Source organism: Notothenia rossii (genome assembly GCF_949606895.1).
Source record: "Notothenia rossii genome assembly, chromosome: 10".
NCBI classification, from domain to species: Eukaryota; Metazoa; Chordata; class Actinopteri; order Perciformes; family Nototheniidae; genus Notothenia; species Notothenia rossii.
In genome coordinates, this window is record NC_136908.1 from 46,686,092 (window position 1) to 46,711,213 (window position 25,122).

General features: G+C 42.1%; 1 protein-coding gene across 2 annotated transcripts in view; it reads right to left on the reverse strand.

Annotated features, from left to right (window-relative positions):
- Positions 1-25,122, reverse strand: part of plxna4 (plexin A4) — a 229,002-nt gene that overhangs the window by 177,719 nt on the left and 26,161 nt on the right. For both annotated transcript variants that reach the window (XM_079656550.1, XM_079656549.1), the window contains exon 3: positions 16,129-16,311. In XM_079656550.1, the coding sequence (XP_079512676.1) occupies positions 16,129-16,311 (183 nt within the window). The remainder of the gene's footprint in view (positions 1-16,128; positions 16,312-25,122) is intronic.

Below are 25,122 nucleotides of genomic sequence, written 5' to 3' on the forward strand. Positions count from 1 at the left end.
TAGTTAGACATATTAAAGGTAATTTACAGCATTCATAATTAATATCTAATTCTTAACTGTGAATCGTTTTCATTTATTTAACATTAGAAATGTATTAGTCTGGCCAATCCAAGACTTCAATGCTGAAGGGCCAGTGGATCTATGGTGGGGGATGACCAAGAAACTAGTGACTTGCTCAATTCATTTGTGAGGGATCTGTGAAGAACAGAACAACAGCTGCATTACTGGTATTTTGTATACCAGCAATTGAGGGTGGACAAGTTTACTACCACTTAAGTTTCAAATAATTGTGTTAATTACTTATTGTAAAGCATTTGAACATTCTTTTGTGTCACATGTTCCTTATTACGTTGATGTATAACTGTATAGTATCTTAATTATTTAAAATATAAATTGACTAAAAATGGCAACCGTATTTCAGTTTTGGCAACCAAAAGCTGATGCCTAACCAGGCCAGCCTGGCAACCACTTTTAAAAGTTAGCATTGAGCCCTGAGGAGGTACATTTCATAGCTTGAGATTTCCTAAACTACATTGAGTGTAGCTAGATAAACAAAGGAGATTATGAAAATAGTTGATAGTATGCATATTCTTTCATGGGCCTGCTGGCCAACAACAGGAAGATAAAATCTATTAACATCTACAATGAAACGGCTTTATGTGCCTTTAAATGCCATACAATCAAGCAGAATGCAGTGTGTTGATGACACTGGCCTCAGGGCCCACTGTCATTGTGATGAAAGTTAAGGTATTTTTGTTTTGTTCCAATGTTACGGAATCATCATCAGCATTGGACATAATACAGTATTTCCTAAACTGCTATGATTTTAAACAGGCTGTAGAGATGGGTTCAGAACAAGTACATCTCCTCCACAATACAGTTTGGCACGCTCTAGCCTGAAGAAAAAACATGCCCCTTTTCTTTCAACTGATGAGTAATTTCACTCCTCATCCATAAATCAATTATGTATAATCCCCTGGTACAGAGAATTAGTGGCCATTTAGCTTGAGGAAGCTAAGTGTTTGAGTCCCATGAACACATCTACAGTATGTGTGTTTATGAGGGAACAGTGCAAGAGATGATTTGTTTTCACAGAAAGAACTATAGTGACGTTCATCGGCTGTGTTTCTGACAAAGGTGCACAGTGCTGGGGACCTGGAGTCTCCAAAGACAGCAGCACAGAGACCCTGGCCATAATAAACTTGAGCAGCTGTTCCTACAGGTATTTGCCTTGTTAACGTTAAAAAAAACAAAAAAAACATTCATCCATTAAACTGAACTGTGATTTTTCATTAAAAGAAAACACCTTTTGTTAAGGATTTCCAGTTAAAATAAATATTCCATTAACCCTATTGAGAGAGGACTAAAAACTATTACGGGATGAACTCATTGTATTTATTTGTATCCTCAGGTAGGGGAACATAAAGGGATCACTACCGTCTACATTCCATGAAGGGAAGGAAATAAATGATAAGATAAAGGAGGAAATGTACAGAATTTATTTAACAAGTTCATAAGCAAAAGGAGAAACTGACTTTTGTATGAGTCAGAGATCTGGAGGGCTCTTTTGGGACAAATTAAGCATTAATAACATGTTTCTTAGAGATGAGAATGCACCCTCCATTTGCTCGTTTTGCTCATTTTGCATATTATCCAATGTGCACCACCCCCACCCGCCATAACTCTCAAATTGGCACCACAAGCTCATTATTCAACTTCTGGTTGACATGTTGGCCTTATGTGCAAATCAGAAAGGAGGCGGTTATCAAGCGGAGGCTGGTCTGATAATGTTGAGCAAAAGTGTGAAATCAAAAACCCTCAAAGTAGTGGCACACAGGGAGTGATGGAGAAGGCAAAGAAAGTGAATCCGCATTTCTTTTGACAATCACACAGATGATCCAATGGTAAGAAAAGCTGCAGAGGGCAAAATAAAGGGGTAATGGCCTATTCCTCCATACACTGGCATCTATTACTAACTCCCTGCTTTCTTATATCATCCGTCTGGGTAGAAGTGAGGGCTGAGGCTTCTATTTCCGAACGTGTCTCCCTTGACGTGTCTTTGTCGGCCAAGTCTGTAGCCCACGCTGTGTGAAACAGGGTGCCTGCCAACATGTTCTTACACACACAGTTACATCTGTGGTGTACTAAGCCGCCAGGGAATACGAGCCTAAACTGTAGGGCATTGTATCACAACACAAGGTACGAGTGAAAATAAATAGAGCTTAACCAGCATCCACCTCTAAAGCACATTAAACATGTGCTGGTGATGCCATATGATGCAAGAATGACGCATGTTGAGCGTTTTTGGTTTTGTGTTAAATAGCCTTTTGATAGTTGCATTTTTAGATTGTATTTTTAAAATCTCCCATAAAAGGTTTCTGATGATGACAGCAAGATTTAGTCAAACTAATTCCACCAGTGGCAACGGTTCCTGCAGAGAGAGCACACACTGATTGAGTTTTTACTTTTCTGAGAGTACTTTCTGTGTGGCTGCAGAGCTTATTGGACTTGGAGCGGACGGTTAAGCTGCTACTGCGGACGAGGGCCAAGCAATAATGGTGGCGGCAGAAGGAGAGGAGGACAGTGGTTTGGTTGGTTTGCCAGTTGTAGGAGCGGGCAGCTGAGACTAAACGGCAGTAATGGCCTAACGAGGAGAGATCTGGAGAGCCAAACCAGATGGAACGGCCACAGCCACGTGCCTGCCTGGCAAGGCTCAATGCTTGTTAGCCAAACACAGACAGTGATTTAGAATTTATTTATTTTTGACAAAAGATGAGGGCGAATGATGAGATGAGACTGAGGGATGTCATTTCTACATCCAAATGTTCTGTTGCCTTCTAATTTTTGTTGTTTCAACAATACATATTTAATGCATATTTTTCTCTAGTCCTCTCTGTCTGCTTTCCTTACCTCCTCTCTGCATCCTTTGTCTGTACCCAAAAACCTCTTTGATTGATATTCCGCACACTCAGTGACTTAGCTTTTTTTTTGTACTTCCTCTATGTGCTAAGGGCTTAACATTAATGAAACGGGAGAGGTTGATTACATATGGGGAGCAAAAACTAGGCCTCCGTCTCCAGGGAGGAGAGTAGTAGTCGAGATGCCGCGCTGAGTTTTAGTCAACAATGATAGCAGGCAGGCAGAGAATACAAAAAATTGGGTTGGCGGGGGGGTGAACATCAGAGTTTCCTTGGAAGTCAAATTTCCCAGGGTGCTCAAATGTCAGGAATCAAGGACGTGGAGAAAAGGATAACAAATATCATAGCGCTGGCTTGTTGGAGGACTCAGGCAGGTAGATACACACACACACACACACACACACACACACACACACACACACCTCTCAGAGCTCTAGGGCTTCTGTGATGGGTAACCTAAATCCATCTTTGAGTATTACAGCAGTGAGCGGTGACTGTTGGGAGTTTGTGCTGGCTGATCTCAGCTGGCAGACAATATTTCGACAGATAGGAGAAGAACACATGGTATTCCCAATGCTTTTGCTCATCAAAGCGCATTTTACTGTACAGTACAAAAATGATCGTCTTTCACTTACCAACACTCCCACTGGATCATTTACCATTTTGTTTTGCTACATTTGGGGGAGGAAATAGGACGCCCTAACTTAACTTCTTTCACATCATGCTGGGTGCCTCTGTTCTGATGGTACTTCTATTATAGTTATTCAGTTTCATTTTCAAGAACAAGACACCCTTTAAATAGATATACACGCATGATAGGTATTTTTTGCAATCTATGTTAACAAACCACAAGTCCAGTCTCACAGCAGGGATGAATATCAGACAAGAAGAAGCTGGCACTTGCTGAGAGAGAGAGGGAAGTAGAGAGGCAGTGCTGTGTTCGAGTCTTAACTGCAACTGTTCGAGAGGTGTCACAGACAGCATGTGTGCGCGAGGGATTCTAGGCTATTGCTCACCTCAAAAACAATTAATGAGGAGCTACATTGGCTCCTTTCCTGGATATTAGTTGGCAAAAGTTTAAGGGAAAATGGAGGGGAAAGTGTGTCTGGGCACCACTTGTACTATGTACATTGGAGAAATGTAGCAAATGCATGCATGATAGTTTGTTGTATGCCTGTTTAAAAACTCATGTGCAAATGTAAAATGGTCAGTTTTAGGAGAGAAACTTCTTCTGCGTGTGTGATAAATATCAGCACGCATGGCTGAACTTGGGTGTCACACCTTTCTTTCCAATCTGTGAAGGTGAGATTTAAAGAGAAAGGAGAAAGAAGAAGGGAGGAGGGTGCACCTTCAGTCGACACAGGCCACTAAGTGATAATGTGTCTAGACATTATGAGAGCCTGTGTGAACTCCAAATTACACAGAGCTTTTTTAAGTTAAATAAAAGACCACACCCACCCACAATCAGCACTCAACAACTAAATATGCCCTATTCCTTAAAAAACATTGTCTCCATCTGCAGATTGGCAATTACCATGCTATGTGTTCAGTAAGGGGGTAAAAAATGTCCCATAATCCTTTGGGAATGCCGGTGTAGCTGAGATAAAAATCCACTTAATACAGTCTGAGAGGAAAAGAGAAGACTGCAAGGGAAGGTGTACAATCTCACAGATGTGAATATTTATTTCTCCTTTGACTTGCCTCTGCTGTCTTTTTCATATCTCTCCCAGAGTTCCTCTGTCAGTCTCCCTCCCTCCATCTCATTTATTTACTCTCTCACTCTCTCTCACTCTGCTGTCATTGTGTGTATGCTGCAGCTTTGGTACCGGAGGCACACTTCAAAGTCTTGATGTCAGACAGACCCAGGGACCCTTTTAAAGATGTTTACGCTGGATTCTTCTTAATGGGCGAGTCAGAGTAATCTAAATTGCAATTCACTGACACCACTGCAGCCTCTTTGGAAGGTGTGTGTGTGTGTGTGTGTGTGTGTGTGTGTGTGTGTGTGTGTGTGTGTGTGTGTGTGTGTGTGTGTGTGTGTGTGTGTGTGTGTGTGTGTGTGTGTGTGTGTGTGTGTGTGTGTGTGTGTGTGTGTGTGTGTGTGTGTGTGTGTGTGTGTGTGTGAGATGAGTGGGAGGATAATCTTAGCAATATAAGAATGTGCAAATAAAGCGAAACAAACAAACCGGTGCTGTAAGATGTAGCTGATGTTTGCAAGAGGCATAATTCATGTAGAATCTAATGAAAGCTTCCAAATACAGAATATATCAACACATGGAAAATAAATGTCTTGTTCACGTAACATTTCTCAACCGCTTTGTTAAAATGCAAGAAAAAACCACAACCCTCCCTAACAGCACACACGGCCTCTGCAGTCTCAGAAGTCTCCCATGCAGTTGAGCCGTGCTATAGTGCAGCGTAGCCTTTCCTCCCTGACTGGCTGCTAGCATTTACTGCAGGGAAGAGAGAGAATGACCCAGTTGTGAGGCAAACTGTTCTCTGCAGAGAGAGAGAGAGAGAGAGAGAGAGAGAGAGAGAGAGAGAGAGAGAGAGAAGGGAGAGGTGAAGGAAAAAGAAAAGTTGTGTGGGTCCAACAGTCACCCCCAGGAGACCTCAAGTGTGCAGTGATTGGCTAGAGGCGTGCAGGGAGAAGGGGGGAGGCAAGGGCTCACCTGCAGTGGTGTGTCCTCTATAGCTGCACGGACTCTGCCATTAATCACAAAGAATTGGAGAGGGGAGGTAAGTCGGAAAGGAAAGGATGGAGATATAGAAGAGAGAAAGAGGCAAACAAATAAAATAAATATGGATGAGTTGCTCCTATGAATCTGAAGATGAGTTATTGTAGAAGTATTGGTGCTCTACCGCTGATACAAAATAGGAAGAAAATGGATCTACTTCAGCCAGTCATCCATCAGCAATTTTGAGAAAATCCATTACATCCAAAGTGATGAAAGTTGGTGTCGAGTGGAATGAAGAAGAAAGAGAGACATACTGGACGAGGAGAACATTGCTTCTGATAAAGCAGTCCTGGGATAAGAACATGAATCTTCACTTGTCCTTGATCATCATGAACCTGAGGTTATAACTCACTGAACCATAATAATGATATGGGAGTCATTGATGGGAGATTACACTATAGCCTTGGCAGGGTTACTGTCGGCCATCCATTAAGCGAGCTACACAGCAACACACTGTGTGACTAGTTGCTAGATGTGGTATTGATTTTCCACTGCTGAAGCATCATCGCCTTGCAATTACTTGGTCCTCGCACATAGGCAAATGCCAATGCGTGAAACAAGATTGAAATGATAATTAATGCACTGTAATTGTGTTGGTGTGCAGCTAATAAAAACTTTTTCTATACTGTTTAATTAACAATAAATTACCTTTAGGAATTGTTAATTAGGTGTTGGAGAGTCCTTGCCTTCACAGTCTGCTTCACAAGAGTAATTAATGCCAGTTCAAGCGCTTCATCCAAAGCAGTGGTGGGCTCCTTCAGCAGCAGCCACAGAGCGGGATTCTTAACTGTCAGCCACCTTTGACATGAGTAGTCTATGTAAATGTCTGTGTGTGTGTGTGTGTGTGTGTGTGTGTGTGTGTGTGTGTGCGTGCGTGCGTGCGTGCGTGTGTGTGTGTGTGTGTGTGTGTGTGTGTGTGTGTGCAGCAGACAAGAGAGAAAGCTTGGACATAATTACATTCCCATTGGCTGGCTTGACACAGACTTGATATGGCTGAAGAATGTTAATAGTGATGCTAATTAACTGGCAGAGTAGATCTAGACTTTAAAAGTGAGCTTGACAGGCGAGGTAGAGAGAAAAAGCAGGAACATTCGAGAGATGTAACTAAGCAATTAACTTATGGCATCTAAAGCATGGCTTAGTTGTCAAATGTCAACCAGGAACTATGGAAGTGCACTTGAATGAAATGTTGTTGCTTATTCATGTGATCCATGTTCCACATCAGCCTTTCAGTCTCAATTCAGAGGCCTGTGTACTGTATAAGCATGCTTATGGAGAGAAAGTGTTTATGAAGTACATCTTTGGGGGCAGCAGCTTTTATTACAAAGCCAGATTAGAGGGTAATGTGGATAACTTTAGGCTTACTGTAAATCAGGCTTTCTATGATCACAAAGCTAGAAAGTTACCACCATCATGGCTAACCTGTTCCAGAGCAAGTTTACTGCTCATAAGACGAGAACAAAATGTTAATCCAGCCCGTCTATTATAGCTGACAGATATATTGTGGTATCATTCTGAAATGATCTAATCCAAACAATGGTAAAGTAAATTGAGCTGAGCGTCGTGAAAACAGATCAGAATACAATTGATTTTCATTGTTTCTCCATCTCAATGTCTTTAAATGTTTAATGTGTAATAAGCTACTCTTTAAATATTGCTATGATCTGGCTGTGTTCATGTTGAAAGTGATTGTGTAGTTATTACTTACTCAGATGTTTTAATGTGAATGTGTTTGTAGGTTAATCCAGGGTGAATAGCATGAGTTGTTCTACCTTTGTGATACTTGCATACAGCAGGGTAAGTGAGGACAGGGTACCTACGGAGGCTAAGTCGAACTTGCTTGGTGATACAGGCCCCATGCCTGCCTGGCAAAGCCACCATCACTGAGCAGCTTGTAAACCCACACAGGCTGCCAGCTTCTCTCACTTGACAGTCATACAACATGTTAATTAGAATAGAAACAAGGGGAAGGAAGGAAGGAGAGGATGAAAGAGAAATAAATAAACAAGTGAGGGTAGAGAGAGAGAAGGATGTTGTGAAGCTATAGGCAGATAAGACATTTAAATGAGTAGAAACAAATGAAATGGTGTGGGTTTGTTGTTGCAGCTCTAAATTCAACTGCCTCTAGATTATAAATTCTCCTCATAACACCATCCCCGACTTCATTTGCTGTTTCTTAGGGGTTGGTATCTTATAACAGCTACGTGACACACTTGTGAACAAGCTGCAAGGATATACAAATGATGCACATATTAAGCATTTCCCGGCTTCAAAAAGCCAACTCTTCCCAATGTCTGCTTTGCTCACTGTGGTCTGGCAATGCTTAGTAGGCATTATCCTGGATTACAAGCATTGTCAATGTGTATAGACCACATTTACTTTGTTAGCAATCAGCCTCACCAAAACAAGCAGTAGTAGGAAGCAACATTGGACTACATACTGTAGGAAGTTGGAATGTGTTCATGTGTTCTCCACATAGTAGATATCAAACATATGGTTAACAGTAAAAACATGTAGTAACGAAGTAAACTAAAAAGTCATTTGAAATTACCCTGAGGCCTGAAATCTTGAGATTTGTTGCTGAAGTATTAGGCAGTCATCCACAGAGAAGAGATAAAAGACCACATGCACAAATTAGACTTGTGATCAAAGCACAGCAGCCAACCTTGTCTTAACCGTGAGCCGGCAACACATCAGAGTCAACAATAGTCCAAACTGCCCGGATACCAAGGATCAGGCTGAAGTTAGTCATTTTCTCTTTACAACTTCTCTGCTGGCTCAAGCCTTTCAACTCCATGTACACACTGTGGAGAATAGTGACTCAAATCACTCACAGCTCAATCGGCTGCCACACTCTGCTCAAAAGGTGCAGACTCACAAGAGTGAAATGAACATCAAACTCTATTTCACCACTTTCACCCTCTCCTTCCATCAGACGGTCTCCCTTTACCTATTCTTGAAATTCTCTCCATCCATCTCTGTAGCTTTCGCCCATTAATCTTGTGGGCCGATTTTGCCCTCTGCACTCTTTCTGTCTCTCTTTGCTAAGCTTTTCTGTAGCTGTTCTACCACCCCGTCTTCATGTCAAAAAAGATCTGTGCAAATTAAAAAACGATTTCTGTGAGCCTAGTGTCTGAATACTAATTCAATTTTCGAAGGCGGCTGGAAAAAAATTCTAAATATCCAGCAGCGTAACATCAAGTTGACATTCTGAGGTTGTTTAATTTTACTCTGACTAAGAGCTATAGCAGCTAAGCAGCAAGTCAGAGCTATATAAACAGCTGCAGCACTACATGGACCATGATTCATAGCTGGAGGCTCACCTTTGCGACAAGCCGCAGCAACACAGGAGTTTAAAGCAATGAGCGGTTCTGACTTTGTGTGTGTGTGCGTGCGTGCGTGCGTGTGTGTGTGTGTGCATGTATAGGACTATTGCCCTGCTCAGCCCCTGGCAGCTCATCAATTATAAAAGAGCCCCGGAAAGGAGGGATAAAGCCAAGCCACAGCAATGGCATCTATAAATACACACCTGAATGACACAAGTGAGGTGAACTGCTATTTTTGCATACGATCACATAAAGGCATACACAAGAGGGTGGACAGTCAAACGAACTGAACACAATGTCACCCAGCATATCAAGGCACTTTGTGTTGAGTCAGGAAGGCACAGTGCACAGACGCTGTTCTTTGCTAACTGGAGCCCCATGTTATACTCTGTATAAACCAGAAGAGAAATTGCTTTCCTCCTCTTTCCTCATTTATTTTACCATCTAAACACTGTGTTGCATTGAATGCCCGAATGGAAAAGTTAAGGTCAGTTCGTGCATTGGCAAATTGCATCATAGTCTGGAGGACATGTTCTATCATTCCCTGGTTGCCCCTTGCTTCCTACTGGCACCTTACTCCGTGTCCATGTCCCTCCACTTTACCATTTAGCCCTTGGTTTAACTCTGTATCCATCCATCTCTACTTCCTCTTTCTCACTCGCACCATGGGTTGCACTCCTAGCAATACATCCCATCTGTTTCTCTGTTTCGGTCTTTTCTGCATCCATCCATCAGACTGTCTCAATCTTCAAGTCCTCCTTGAATTTTTTTTAGACTGTACATCAATTGAATCTTCCTTCCCTGATTCTATCTGTCTCTCAAACCCACTATTCACACCCATCACCCCCCTCCTTCCCCTCCAACTTTATCCAGTATCAATCTAAAAGCGAACACGAAGGCTTCCTGTCTGAATTCAACATGAACTGCTGCCCAGTCAGAGCCTCTGGCTGCTGGGCGAGGTGTTTTGTGTTGGCAGCTGGCAGGGCAAGTAGTGTGGGGAATGTGAGCACATGAGGCAACCAGTAGCTTCTGATTCTCTTCTCAGGCCATTACTGGACTTCTCTTCTCATTAGCTCCCATGATTTTCTGCACTGCATTTACTACTACATACACGGACACTCATATACAAGTACAACACACACACACATTATTTAACAACTCCCTAAATCAAGAGGAGAAATTGGATTTTGGAAGGGAGCCTAAGCTAACATTGTGCAACAAGCGGTTACCAGAAGAAGATGTATGTGAAAACAATTGGCCAGTAACAATGGTGCAAAAAAAGGGCTCAGAAAAGAAGCATAAGGTGAAGGCGGGGTGGAGGGGGCTGCTGAGGGGTTCCCATTGACTGGTTCCCCTTGACATGCCTTTGTATCTCTACAACAAATAGCAGAGCAAAGCTGGGTAACAGACAGCAGTTAACACAGCGAGACCAAAACACCAACACATTAATATTGTGTGTTCAATCAGCCTTAAAGCTGTGAGGTGGACAGCACCTGTCATCGAATACAAGCCCAGTCTGATCCCATTAGATCGTCCTAATGTGCACTCAGTCCAGTATTAGCATAATGTCAACACTTTGGGAGCGGTACTGCAAGCTTCTCTGGGAATTAAATACATGTGTATCACAATATACTCGTAGATCTGTGTGTGGGTGTGTCTTCCCAGTGTTGATGCATTCCATACATTTTATCCTGTGTGTAGAAAAGCCTGTGCTGCCATGGCAACTCACCACTGAGCATGCTTTGCTGCTGTGCTAGCTAGTGTGGGAGCAGCAACACACACACTCACACACACAGTGCCAAGGCAACTAGGAAGACTGCTGAGGAATACTTAACAGTTTGTGAACATTGACATTCTGGGAATACTGGCTGAAAGCAGCAGCGATTTAGACTACTGGGCAGAATGAACAGACTACTGGGTGGGGCTGTAATGGCTACTGGCCAATGTGATAGCAGTAGTGTGGGTCCGATTGTGCACCTGCGTTGAACAGCATTGTGTAGCATTACAAGGGTGAGGAGGAGGGTTAAAAACATAAACCACGGTCCATACACACTCATGATGCTCGCCCTTCCTAAAGCATATTTCATCATTAGCTCTAAGCAGTTAATCCTCTGCTCCACTGACCATGGCTCAGCTCAGCTCATTTCAATAATCTGCATCTGGGCTAACCAACCCATCACACACACACACACACACACACACACACACACACACACACACACACACACACACACACACACACACACACACACACACACACACACACACACACACACACACACACACACACACACACACACACACACACACACACACACACACACACACACACACACACACACACACACACACACACACACACACACACACACACACACACACACACACACACACACACACACACAGACAAGCACACGCACACACACACACACACACACACACACACACACACACACACAGACAAGCACACGCACACACACATGCAAAACAAGGACACAATCAACCCACGAAACATATGGGACTGGTCCAGAGCAATAAATATCTTACGTAAAAGCTCTTACACCGACACACACGTACATCCATCCATCTATAATCTACAGTGCCAACAGCAAAACCAGTTTGCACAACAGCACTCCATCAACATTCAGACAGGGAAGGCCACATACATGAAGTATTTATAGTGATTATAATAAGTTCAAAAGAAAATAACTTGACATATACTTCAATAGATTTGCCGCTGCCATCTAAAACATCGTAACCGGCAACTGCAAGTCCGGCTGCAACACATCCTTAGTAACCAATATAAATCATTATTATTATCATACATCTTCAGAGTAATATGATGCAGAGCAGAATGTTGTACTGATACAGTTGTTGGCATAGGTAATAGGCATGGGAGAATGAGTTAAGACAACGTGGAAAGACTATTTTATGATTAGTCGACTCTCTCCTTAAACTTTCTTGCTTCCTTGTCAGCCAAATTATTCTTCCTTCATTTTCCCAATATATTCCCTCTATCTTTCTCTGTGATAGTTTCTATAGTGCACCTAAGATTTGAATGGATCGTCACAACCCAACACCCTGCTCTTTGTCTTTGGCCAAATACTGACCAATGCTTTGTGAAGTCCTCTGTGAATAAGCTGTTTCTCCTGTATACCATCACCTTGAAGCAGCATGCATGGCTTTGCTTTTACAGACACTACCTTAGGCACTGCATTTTATAAACAGGTGGTATAGGAAGCACAGAAACACACAAAAACCTCTAAACTAAGCTTTTTCGACCTCACTACCCCTGCATGCTATGCCTTTGTCTATGTCAAGTTCAAGGTTAGCTGCTCATTGTATTGAGCGCCAATGCTTCCCCATCGGGAAGGACAGAGTGGAGATGCATTAGCACCTCAGCAGGTGGCCACCAATCTCATCTCTTCTCTCTCTTTTTTTCCTCCACTTCTACCCTCAACACATCCATCTCGTCCCATAGTCCACCTCTCCATCCACGGCCCCATGGGGCTACCTGACTGGCCTTTGTGCAACAGTGTGTGCCTGGGTGTTAACTGTTCATTGATGCATGCAAGTGTGCTTATCTCAATTCATGCAATTGTGTGCACTTTGTGAGTATCATGCATGTGTGTTAGTACAGAAGTGTACCTCCTATGCTAATGTGTAGTCTGACCAGATGACCATGAACTGAACCAAAGCCCACAGGGGGTTAAGCCTTTCCCCTTGACCTGCTGCTGTGCACTGACCTGCAGAAAATGGGTTTAAACCTTACCCAGCCATAGCCTTTTATCTCCATCACATCTCCATCTCCTCCTTAAGCCACAGACCAACGCACACACAAACTGACCGACAGACAGGCGGACAGAGGCCATATGGTCCATTCACTTACAATGGCAGGAGGTAGCCATCAAAGAGCTCTCACAGCAGCTCCACTCGGCCATGGACGGAGAGACGGAGGGGGAGATGGATGAAGGGTAAAGGAAAAGGGAAATTAGGATAGGGCTAACAGAGGTGGAGTAAGGGAGGGGATACAACAAAATAATCGGAGAAGAAATGTGGTGAGGGTAGATATATTCTATAAATTCAAAACAGCTACAAATGAAGGGTAAACAAAAAGAGTGGGGAGAGACTTGGAGGTGTGCAGATCATAATCCTGGTGATGTGAGGGTTTTGAGCCTTTTGTGAGAGAGTAAGGGCCAAGCATAGCTGTAGCTGTGACCCTGTACAGAATTCTACTGATTCAACAACACTGCTCGTTTCCGCTGACAGGAGGGTGGTAGGAAATTCAGCTTAGACTGTGTCAATACAGACTTTACACAACACAGCCACTCAGCATCAGAGACATCTAAGGCTAGGGATATGTTTGTGTGTGTGTCCTTGTACTGACATTTTTGTGAGGACAAACCTGATATTGGTACAACATGAGAAAAAAGTGTGGACCTGACCTCTTTAAAGGACTGTTTAAGGGTAGAAACTTTTTAAATTTGGTGAGTGTCTTCCTGGACCAACCTCAGTTTGCGTTTTTTTTAAATGTATCCCATCTCCTTTCCTCATGGGGATACATTACATTAAACAACTCAATGTAATAGAGTCTTGCTGTGCTGCTATTCCAAATATTGTTCCATGCCTCCTACTGATGTCACTTTACGTTGATGTTGAGGTAAGGGTTGTTATTGTGATAATCAAAATTAGGTTACAAAAATAACCATATAGGAAGTCTGGTCCATTATATATCTCACATTATACTAGCAACTTTTACTCTCAACCTCGCTACACATAAAACGATTTCCCAAGCAAATGCATTTAATTCACTCAGCTTCCAGGCCAGCTCAACTTCATGATGTCATAAACATGAGCCTGTAAACACTAACATTTAGCTCACCCAAACACAAATGCATTAAAGTCCATCCACTCTCTTTTACCGTAATGCTTATATTTATTCAGGGTGACGTGTTACAGGTTCATAAATAACACTGAAAGAACAGAGAGACTGAAAGATAGTGTGTGACTGAAGGGGTGAGGGAAAGGGAGGGAGGGGGTTGAGGGATGGAACAAGTAAGGTGGAAGAGTGTATATAAATCAACATCCATTAGTGGAGGGGTTATAAAGTCACTGATGAAGGAGGTGGACTGAAGCTGAGGCCTTTTATTGTCTTGTTGTTGTCTTTTATTGCCTGTGATGTCATCTAATGGTATACAGTTAACGACAGGGGAGGAGAAGTATGTACATGGGAGGGGAGGATGGGGTTGTAATGGGCCGCTGTGTGCATGTGTGTAGGTCCGTGTTGAAACAGGATATTGATCATCCTTTGTCAAAGATGGCGTGTGTCGTTGGACTTTCTTTGCCCTGATATACCATATGTGCACAATCTGATCATATTCCTGTCAAGTGCCAAAATGTACTTTTAAGAGGGATGACTGGAGGAAAGCCATAGAAAGACCAAGAAATCAAGCAAGATAACCAGGAAACTGTTTCCAACATCCTCAAGCAATAACAATATTCATAAAACATTTTTTTAAAACCTACTTGAAATGCATAAAGAGTATAAGCCCCTAGATCTTCCCCAAATCACACTCATTATCACTGATGAGCAGTACTGTAGGTGTTAAATATGATTACTTATGTCCCCTGTTTGGAACATCTAGGTGTAGAAAATGGTCTTACAACATGTAAAGACACTGCCTAACACCCCTTAACATCAGCTGCTTGTTCTGCATCAATCACATTTTTGTTAAACTTCTTCCACTTGGTATTCCATCTTTCTTCATTCTGTGCACTCACACACTTCCCTCCCCCTTTTAAGACTTGCATCATGTCAGGAATAATGTCCATCTTTCCAAAGGTTCCCCTCAGCTTGACCTTCCTCTGCACCCCTCTGTCTCTCCATCCTTCTCTTCTTCCTCCTCTCTGTGTAATGCTGGTTTCCCCAGGCCTGTGAGGCTCACTGCCCTGGCATTAGTCTCAGTCATGGTCTACAATATGTGTGTTGGAGTGCGAGAACATGGGAGTAAAAGCACAGGAGTTACCTCCCTTCTATCACACCTAGCAGCAGTGCATCATCCTATTAGCCCAAAAAAGGCTGCCATACGAGGGAGGGCAAAGGGGCATGGGGGGAGTCGAGGGTGGAAGCAACAACACGCCAAAACCCAGCTTATCCAGTGCTGTTTAACTCTGAGGGAGACAAATCTTGTTTAGCCAAGGGCTTTGCTGTCACACAGAGTGTGACATGTTTTTCAAGGGAGAGATATTTATGGTCAGAGATGTTCACAAACATGCGCAGCTGCAAAATATTTCCACAGGTTTTTAGGAGCTTCAAAGCAATAAGAGCCCATAAAAATACTACTAATTGAATCATTCTCTAGATTCCCTTGAATACTGTAAGGCAGTTAAGTAATCACCGAAAAACATATGTATTTCATCCTATTCTGATCCCTTAATGTGCCTCAAGAAACACATAAGAAACTTTGCCTAATCGATTCTGCAACGTGCTGATCTGTGCTGTCTAGCAACTTCTGCAACATGCTGATGTGTGCTACAATCTGCCCCTAGGGCTCTGGATTTTAAGTCCATAGTGAAGGAAAAGTACAGCGGATAGTCCTGATACTGGTATACCAGTGCGGTATATGGTGCAGTGGATAAGGAGGATGTTGAAAGATACCAAATAGGCTCGCTCTAGGAATAAAACCCCCTCAGGGGCTCTCCTGATCCCCCCTCCTCAAAACACAGGCACACAGGCACATTCAAATTCTCTACACAGTGAAGTACATACACTTCCTGCATTCACTATCCCTCTCTTTCACACACACACACACACACACACACACACACACACACACACACACACACACACACACACACACACACACACACACACACACACACACACACACACACACACACACACACACACACACACACACACACACACACACACACACACACACACACACAACTCTCCCGCCTGCAGATGCAGCCGACTCAGCTGATATGCCTGAAAGTCAATCTGCCTCACTACTACTATCCTTCCCCCAATCCAGCAGTCCCCAATTCCCAGCCCTTACTCCACATTCTAACAGAGGGAAACCAAATCTCTGCCTCCATCAATTCAGCCACCTCTGCCATCCTTCATCCTGTATTCCTGCTCCTTACCTTCTTGACGCGTCCGTTTTTTGTGCCCACGAAGACCAGCGAGTGGTTCTTGTAGACGTATGCAATGACGGAGGTCATTTTGTCCACAGCGTCGGTTAAGAGAGGCTTTCCATGCACCATCTCAGACACGCCCAGCGGCGCATTCATGTCCAGGCCACAAAAGTCATCATCAATGGTCAACAGCTGCATTGGAGGAAAAGACGACAAAATAATACATTACAAAAAATCCGATTTAGTTTCTCTCATTATTAATGTGTAGAAGCAAAATTCCCCTTAATAATAATGTTTCTTGTTGCCCTAAAAGATATTCAGTGTATTCACTTTTTGCTTTGGGATAGGTACATGTGTTTGTTATAATATTTTATCATGGAAATCCAATATTAAGCCTTGAGGGGGGCACTTTCTTTCAGCCTTTAACACTCCTATAAGAGGGCAGCTATAGCCAGGTCTCAGGTGAGGCTTTAAGAATGGCGGTAACATAATAAGTGACCATACTCAATTGTCAATTCATCATCATATTATACAAATGATTTGCAGTAATAGCAAGCTATTGGAGTTGTTGTATGAAATCTACTTATAAATAATATCGGATCTTGATAGTCTTTGTTTTTTTACAGCAACATGTAGAGTGTCTAACTGCATACACAATAATTAGAGCCTCAAGGCAACCTGGTCTGATGAATGAAGAGTTAACTCAGGATTAATGAATTCAAGAATCAATATTTTGTGTCCGATATTTCTGGAAGTGACAGTTATGGATAGGGGGGAGGTCAACAAAGGAGACACGGTTTGAATATGAGATAGAACATGTCAGCATTTGTATGCCAGTGTGATTCTGCTGGTTCACATGCATGAAACGGAAAATGTGGAAAGGAGTAGGAAAGAGATGAAGATGGAAAAAGACTGCAGTCAGGCTCCAGCTCTGTAATAGCGCCAGAGGCTGCTCTGTCAGGCACAATTCCCCACCGTCCACCCAATGCAACAGCAACTGCAGAAATGCCAGTGCGGCAAGATATTCAATGTGAAATGATTCAAAGTGAACTGAGTGAAATCCAAATAAGTTCTGCATCGTCACACTGAAGCAAATCCCTGCAATGCATCTAAATATATATACAATCTGAATCAGAGAAGGGAGAAATACAAGCCTTGAAGGAGGTTCAGCTGTTATGCTTTCAGTGTGGACATGCTGCTGTGATTTTGTTATTAGATACAGAGGGGTGTGTTTCATGTAGAGTGCCTCTCTACATTGTGTCCTTGCATGCATGTGTTTTCTCCTGCGGGGTGATACTCATACCAGTCACTGTGGGCAAAATGACTTATGGCTTTTGATAAGAGAATAATGGTGCTGGGGATTGGTCATTATTCTGTGTGTATGGAGATTTGAAACACTGGGTTTAGGACTGACGCAGGCATTGCTCTTGATTAATTGCTTGGCAATGTGGTGTGGGTTGCTATGAAGAATGAGGACTTGGGAGTTGACACCGTCTTTGCGTTCCTTCAAAATGCACAAAAAAATGTTCGGTGGTAAGGGGAGTGGGTATGAGTTATGAAATATGAGGATTTATATGACCTGATGACAAGTAATTGTTTGCCGACTGATTTGAATGTTCAAATTAAGCCCTTGGTTTGATATGAATGCTTAAGCATGCATTGGTTGAATTATAACCCAAATATAATAATAGCTAGAATGTGAAACAAAAAGACCTTGTCAGGTTAGGCAAAGCAAAAGATTGTGATGTCAGAATTTTAGCTTAAGGCAAGTTATCTAGACCGTACAAAGAAGTATCCTTCCTTCAGAAGACAAAGGTGAATATGCTTCCTTGAGATGTTGGCTCTCATTTGCCTTAAAACCTATCGAACCATTTCAAATCAGCAGCATGTTGGTTTGAACTGTCAGAGGTTGGGCGCTCTGGGGAGCAGAGGGTCTTTTAGTTTATGTCTTATTTTTCGTTTTTCCTCCTGGAAGTGCACCCCCTGGGCTTTCGATCAATCTTGCAAGCACCAAGTGTCTCCTCACAACCTTTCAGTAAAGGCCATCATCATCATCAGAAGCCTCAGACTGGGCCACAGAGGAAAAATGAGGACTGCTTTCATTAGACAAATGGAGCATGGCCGGTCTAGAGCACAATGAGCTTTAGGCCATAACATGGGCTTATATGAAGTGGTATAGATGATCGATGGAGGTGAATTGAATGTGGGTCAAGTTCATGTCATATGGTTAGAGGGGTTGAGAAGAGGACAAAAAGAAGTCAGGTGAAAGACAAGTGGGGAAGGGTGAGATGATAAATAAGAATGCAAGAGCTACTGAAGAGAGTCAACAAAGATGAATATTGATGCTAGAAAAAAAAAACAGTTAAGTGGACATTCTTTCCTTGGATTCCCTCCCTCTACCTGCCTTTCTCCCCCCTGACCTTTTCAGAATGAGCTGTTGTCAAGAATTCACTCTCTACACGTCCTTCAAGTGATGTGGTGGCTCACTGTTAGATGAATGGAGCTCTGAAGAGAACCAGGGTCACTACGTGAAATAACAGTGAAGTATATCACACTGGTTTGCCGCCCCGTCCCCTCCTCTCTCTTATTTGAGACAACAACCATCTTTCCAAAATTGATATCCACTATAGTGTCAGTATTTATGTCCACTGTGAGTTCTCTCCAGTTACCAGTAAAGCTCTTATCTATGCATTTGTTAATATTCATTGTTTTTATGACAGAAAGAAACCCCATCTCTGTGTTGCCATCAGTTATAAAGGAGCCTCATCATCCATAGGTTGAAAGGTTAACAGGGTCCTATCACACGCAAAACGGGTACTCTGTTGTATGGGGAGAGTCGATGATTGAATGCGGCCTCAAAAGATAAAATGTGAAGCCATTTCTCCCAAGATTGATTAGCACTTTTCTAAAAGAGCAAAAGTGGTTTTCAACATTAAAAATCATTTTATATTATCTGTGAGTTTCTGTCAACACATTGTGTCTGTAAGTAAAGGGTGATGTATGTGCAAGAAAATGATGTTGTTATGAGCTATTGTGTGTATATGTGTTTTTATCTTGTCACTGACATATGCTTTATTATTTCTACTAGTTGCCAATCACAGCTGCCATCTCTGTCCCGCATTCTGCAATCATATGAAATATACTTTGTCTGTCAGGAGGCAGACGCATTTTCGTTACAGCACCACCATAACATGGCATTTGCAGTTGTGAAGAAAGGCACGTCTCGGAATACCAAATAATATGAATGCAGCCCTTGACATTGTCTGCCAATAACGCACTGCTGTCAAAGCTCCCATCACGTTTTATGTGTTTTTCTGTTCCCTCAATCCACCTCATTAAAAGTATATCCCAACACAGGGTTTTTTATTTTTCACAGCTTTTTCTCCGTCAAACATTTCAGTCCAACTTTTGATTTGACTTTTGCTAGTTTACAGTGGAACACTTTTATTCTCACTCCAGGTGCTTTTTTGATTTGTACAATTTCAGCTTCTCATTCAAAGTAAAAACAATTGTAAAACGTCTTATCCTCAATCCCTGAGTGCTGCTGATTATGATTTAATCAAATGATTAAGTTGGTGCATAGTTGTACACATCTAAATATATATGTGCATACTTCCGATTAAACACTCAAAGGTCTCAAATAGAGAAACTCAGTTCTTGCTCAGGGCTGATGGGTATTTCTGCCAGCGTCCCGTAGCGTAGCAACAGAGGAGGAAGACCGAGGGACCCTCCGTGAAGACAGAGGGACAGGAGAGTGGAGCCTCTGTATTTGGACAGAGGCCAAGCACTGAGGCAGAATCAGGTCATTCTCAGCCATATCCATCTCTGTGCTTCTGTTTGCCTGCCAGCCCCGGCACAAAGAGAGCTCTCTTCTGGACTGTGCGGAGGGATCAGCAGATACCGAGTGCAGAGAAGAAGAGGGGGCAACGGGCGCGCGTGAAACAGAGAGAGAGAGTTGCTCAATGCGATTAGTGGGGACTGAAAGAGACCCGCTCTACAACGCTCTCTGATGCATGGCCTAATCTGGACTGCAAGTTCACCAAGTTAATGACACGCGTTAAACATTTCGCCTCATGTCACTGCTCCAGCGTCCAGTTTCTTGTACTAACTTTGTTTTAGTATACTCATTCTGTTCATTGTATTTTTATAATAAGAAGGCAGCATGAACAATGTGCAGTTTATGAGAGCCTTGCTTTTAACTCTGCTTATAAAGAATGGCTAGAGGAGTAAAATGAAAAGCAATATATGGCCTTTGGTTGCTCGTCATATAATTAGCCTCTTAGACTTCCAGCATGTCCTCTAGCATACTGTGCTAAATGACTGACCTGCTAGGATGATTGGCGGCACTAGATAATTATGTCATGACTAAGTAGCTTTGCAGTGTTCATTGTAAGATATAATGTCAACATTCAACCCAACAATACTAAAACATTAGCTGTATGACTGCCTGCCTAAGTCTCTCTGAAGTAAAGCAGCTCACAATGGTTAGAAGGCATAAAAGCAAGTCTAATCCTTATAATTCATAATTAGCTCTATACTTAATTTGTATATGTGTATGTGCTATGCATGAACTATTTAACTCATTATGACTCTTGTTTGAATGTCTATGGTGGCAGTAGTTGCATCTAGAACTTATGCAGGACTTTGGTATTAGACTGCATTAGTTTTTAAATATGTGGACCTATTACACTGCCAGCTGAGTGTACGAATAACATGAGTGTCTGAAATGTTGGCTGACAGGAAATTGCTAGTTAATTGAAGTTTTACAAAGTTGTAATGCAGCAGGTAGCTAGTAGCTTTTGGGAAAAATTGTGGGATGTAAATATTAAAAGTTGAGTTGCTCTCAACTGAACAGATTATATATGTATATATATGAGTTATGAAACCTTTTGATGAAATACCAATGCCTGTGTGAATTTCTATGATCTGATCTGGTCCAAAACTGAAGAAACACTGTGTGTGTGTGTGTGTGTGTGTGTGTGTGTGTGTGTGTGTGTGCGTGCGTGCGTGCGTGCGTGCGTGCGTGCGTGCGTGCGTGCGTGCGTGCGTGCGTGCGTGCGTGCGTGCGTGCGTGCGTGTGTGAGTGTGTGTGTGTGTATATCAATCAGATGGACCACTGGCTACTGTGCCAAGACTTAGTCCGTCTGTCCACTCATCCATGGTGCCCTCCATTACACTAGCAACGCCTGACAGAACGCACCATCACACACAGCGTGCTGTAAGCACACACACAACAAGATGTGCCGTGCACAAGTTGCTCTTCCACTTGTGCCGTGTTTCCATTCATCATTTTCCCTTTTTCCTCTTCAAAAAGACGGTCTGTGGAGACTGTCAAACCGAAGAGCTACTCAATTGAGCCATGTGAGCCATCTGCTTTTAGATGCTGCAAAAGTAGAATACAAAGAAATATAAAGCCTAGGCATCAAAGCCCCTGCTGGTCAAATGTACATTAGGATTAAATATAAACACGGTGAAGATATTAGTTCTTTACTTCTTCACTGCTCTGCGTGAACATGAATGTATTTGTTTGATAAATAGGCACGCATCTATGTCAGGAGGCAGGTTCATTTTTCAATCTGTAATGTTGTTTTTTATTTATGTTCACAGAGGCGTGCACCAGCTGAGCAGCTAAGGCAGATAATAAATGATTAGGAATAACAATCAAATCGAGAAGTCACAAAACAGCAGGAGGATTTTCAATAAAAATTGAAACATCACTAAAGCAGGGCTACAGGAATAGCATCGATAGAACATTTCGGAAGCAAGAAGGTGGTTTAAGAGATGCAGCGATCGAAAGAAAAGGGACTTTACAAACAAAACATGCAATAAAACGCAATATCTTTAAGAGAAAGATGTGTCAGGTAACTTCCTAACTTGTCTTCTTGCTTAACTGTGCACTGGCAGACACTTTTTCTTTTGGAATGATTACTAGGCACAACTGTCTTCTTTTCACACACGTTTTCTTTCAAGTGATGACATACTAATCTGTAAGTCTTTGGAGTTGACAGTTTATGAGGGATTCTTCCTTAAATCCATTGCAACCAATACAGCTTTGTTTTTTTCTCTTGTTGACGCTCTGTCAGAGAGTCAATGATTGAACCTGGTTGTCATTAGTTAGTTAGGAGTTATAATGGACTGCATCACATTTAAAAGTTGTCAACAATTCAGCTATTCATGAGCTTTCGGACCAAATGTGCAACTATGATGAATTTCTTTAACGTAGGATTGGTTTTATTCGTTTTGCTCCTCTTACAGAATGTACTGTTCTGCTTACTGGGGAGTAATATAATTAGAAAGACTGGGCTAACAAAACTGTTTCTAGGAGCTTGACAAAAGGCAAAAATAACACGGCAAACAAATGAATGTACGTTACCTCGATTCATTTATTATTTTCAAGCCGAGGGCAGCCGGCAGAGAGTAGTGTAGGAAGCAGGAGACATTTGTTTAATCACAGAATAATGATATTGTGATGGATTCTGACCTTTAGCAAGTGGTATCATGTATGGAGATTTAATTAGCGAGCCAGGCACCAGGCGGGATAGCGGATATGTGGATGGAGTGGGGTGAAGTGGGGGAGAGAGGGTGCTGTCTGGATGTTCTTAATGAATCCACCAGCCATCCCTTCCTGAGGATGTGGCCTAGACTGACTCATCAGCCGCTGATTATGCCTCGCAATCAGGAGGAGGGATGGAGATAGTCGGCTCAGGAGACAACACCACTCAAAAGGTTGGTCAAACTGAACCAAAAGAAGTCAGAAAAGAGGCAATAACATGAAATATGAGCATGGGTGGGAAGGCAGAGCATGTCCTATTGAAGAGTTTCTTTCAAGTGAACGATGAAACGTGGTAGGGATGAGTGTGTGTGTTGGGCGGGGGGGACTGTGAGAGAGATCAAGGAGAAGACTCGAAGAAACAGCGGCGACCGAGTAGAATAATCAAATTAATTGGAGTGAATTCAGAATGTGAAGTCGATAGCACGTGACAAATGTGGAAGAATAGCCCGTGGCATGTTAGTTAATGACATGTAATTAATGATCATTAGCAGAAGGGATGAGGGGATGGCCGCGGCCTGTCAGGGACTTACAGGCGACCTTGTAATTTTCTCCTCCATGTTTAGAGGGAGGGTGAGGCACAACACTTCCCACTGTGATCATGGAAAGCTTTGTAAGGAATAATAAAAGGGGAGAGAAGGACACACACACGGATGGAAAGCATAACAGACAATGAAAAGATGGTGCTAACTTTTTTTATAAGAACATGAGGAGGACAGACAAAAGTGAAAGAAGAGCGACAGAGGCACCGAGCAATGAATCAAGGATGAGAGGAAAGAGAGCAGAGAGGGAATTTATTGCGATCCCACTGTTTTGTTGTTTTCTGCTGACACAGTGAACATGGTGAGAGCAGGCAGCATTTTTTTTTTTTATAGGTCACATGCCACTTCACAATGATCTATGGATGCAGGCCCTTTGCAGACTTATACTGTTGAGCACGCATTATGGGGCTCAGCCAAGCGTGGCCATTTGGGGGAGAGAGGAAGCATCCACCCTCACTCACCCTCTCACCATCCATCCTCTCGATTGCTCTCACCCATAACACCACTCTCTACATACTTTTTCTTCTCAACTTCTCCCTCTTTCCATCCATCCCACTCCGACTGAAAGCCTGTTAAAGATGGTGTAGCAGCAAAGGTCTAAGGGGAGTGAGTGTTTATAGTGTCCTTGAACACATCTACCTACTCTGATGATTTCATTGTTTCTCGTCCCAACAACGTTGATACCTCAAAATATATATGTTTAAATCCATTCAGTTGATGGTAGTGAGCTGCTAATATAAAAGTTAAAAATTCTTAATCTTCTAAATCTGTACTTTTTACTATACATAATATATCTTATTGTTCTAATATTCTGAACTATAAGTAAACTGTATCTGAAAGAAACATGCCTTCATTTTTCACATACTGTACAGTGTATGTACATACATTAACAATGTTAGTTTAACATAGCAATCTTTAAATACAATCTTTAGTCTAAATCCTATCCTTAATCCCTTTTTATTGATTATTTAACATGATGCAAGTGGGATTCCTTAGTTAGTGTTTCTTAGGAGTGCCAGAACCAAACAAGCACTCTTGATTTCACAAAATATCCTGAGAAACCTTGTTTGGTTGTATACAAAAATAGTGTGTGCATTTGTCCAAGTAAACTGTGTATACATTTCTGCTCTCTACACCAGGGAAGGGAGACACAGAATGGAGAGGAAGTGAACACTGAGCATAAACTACATTTCAGATGATACCAGAGACACTGCGCTTCCAGTGATGCATCAATTACATGCATTAGTGACTGACAACCAACGATTCATAAAACTAGAATTACTGCCTTGTGCTTTTATGTGTCTGCTAACCAGTTCACTTGTACATTACAACTTTACGAAAATGTAATTACTCCAACATTTGTGTGAAATTGTCATAAGCAGCATAAAGATTATTGAGTAATGGAGTTTTGTGATGTCACGCTGACCTTGATATTTTGCCAATAAATTTGAATTAATCCCGGAGTCCAATTGGACAAGTTTGAAGAAATTTCCTCAAGACATACCTGAGATATTATGTTCAAAAGAATGTGACAATGTAATAAAACATATAAACGCAGGGGATATTATAAAGTCTAACCATCCATCACAGACACATAAAGGATATGAGAGTTGTAAATCTAAACATATTCTCACTGGGAAAACAATCATAGGAAATATATTGCCTTTATTTACATCTACTCAGTTACTAATGCTCAAGCAATAGGCCCCTGATCTAAGTGTGCATTTGTCCATGACACCTCATTTATAACTGTAGCATCCACTCTAAAGCAACATATAATAATCTACATTTAAATAAATTACCGTATAAATCTTTCATATATAACGTATTTATCGCTATTAATGTCGTTACTTTTTTGAAGAGCCTCTCTCTGGCTTTAAAAGCCCCACCTCCATCTCTGCAGTAGCCATA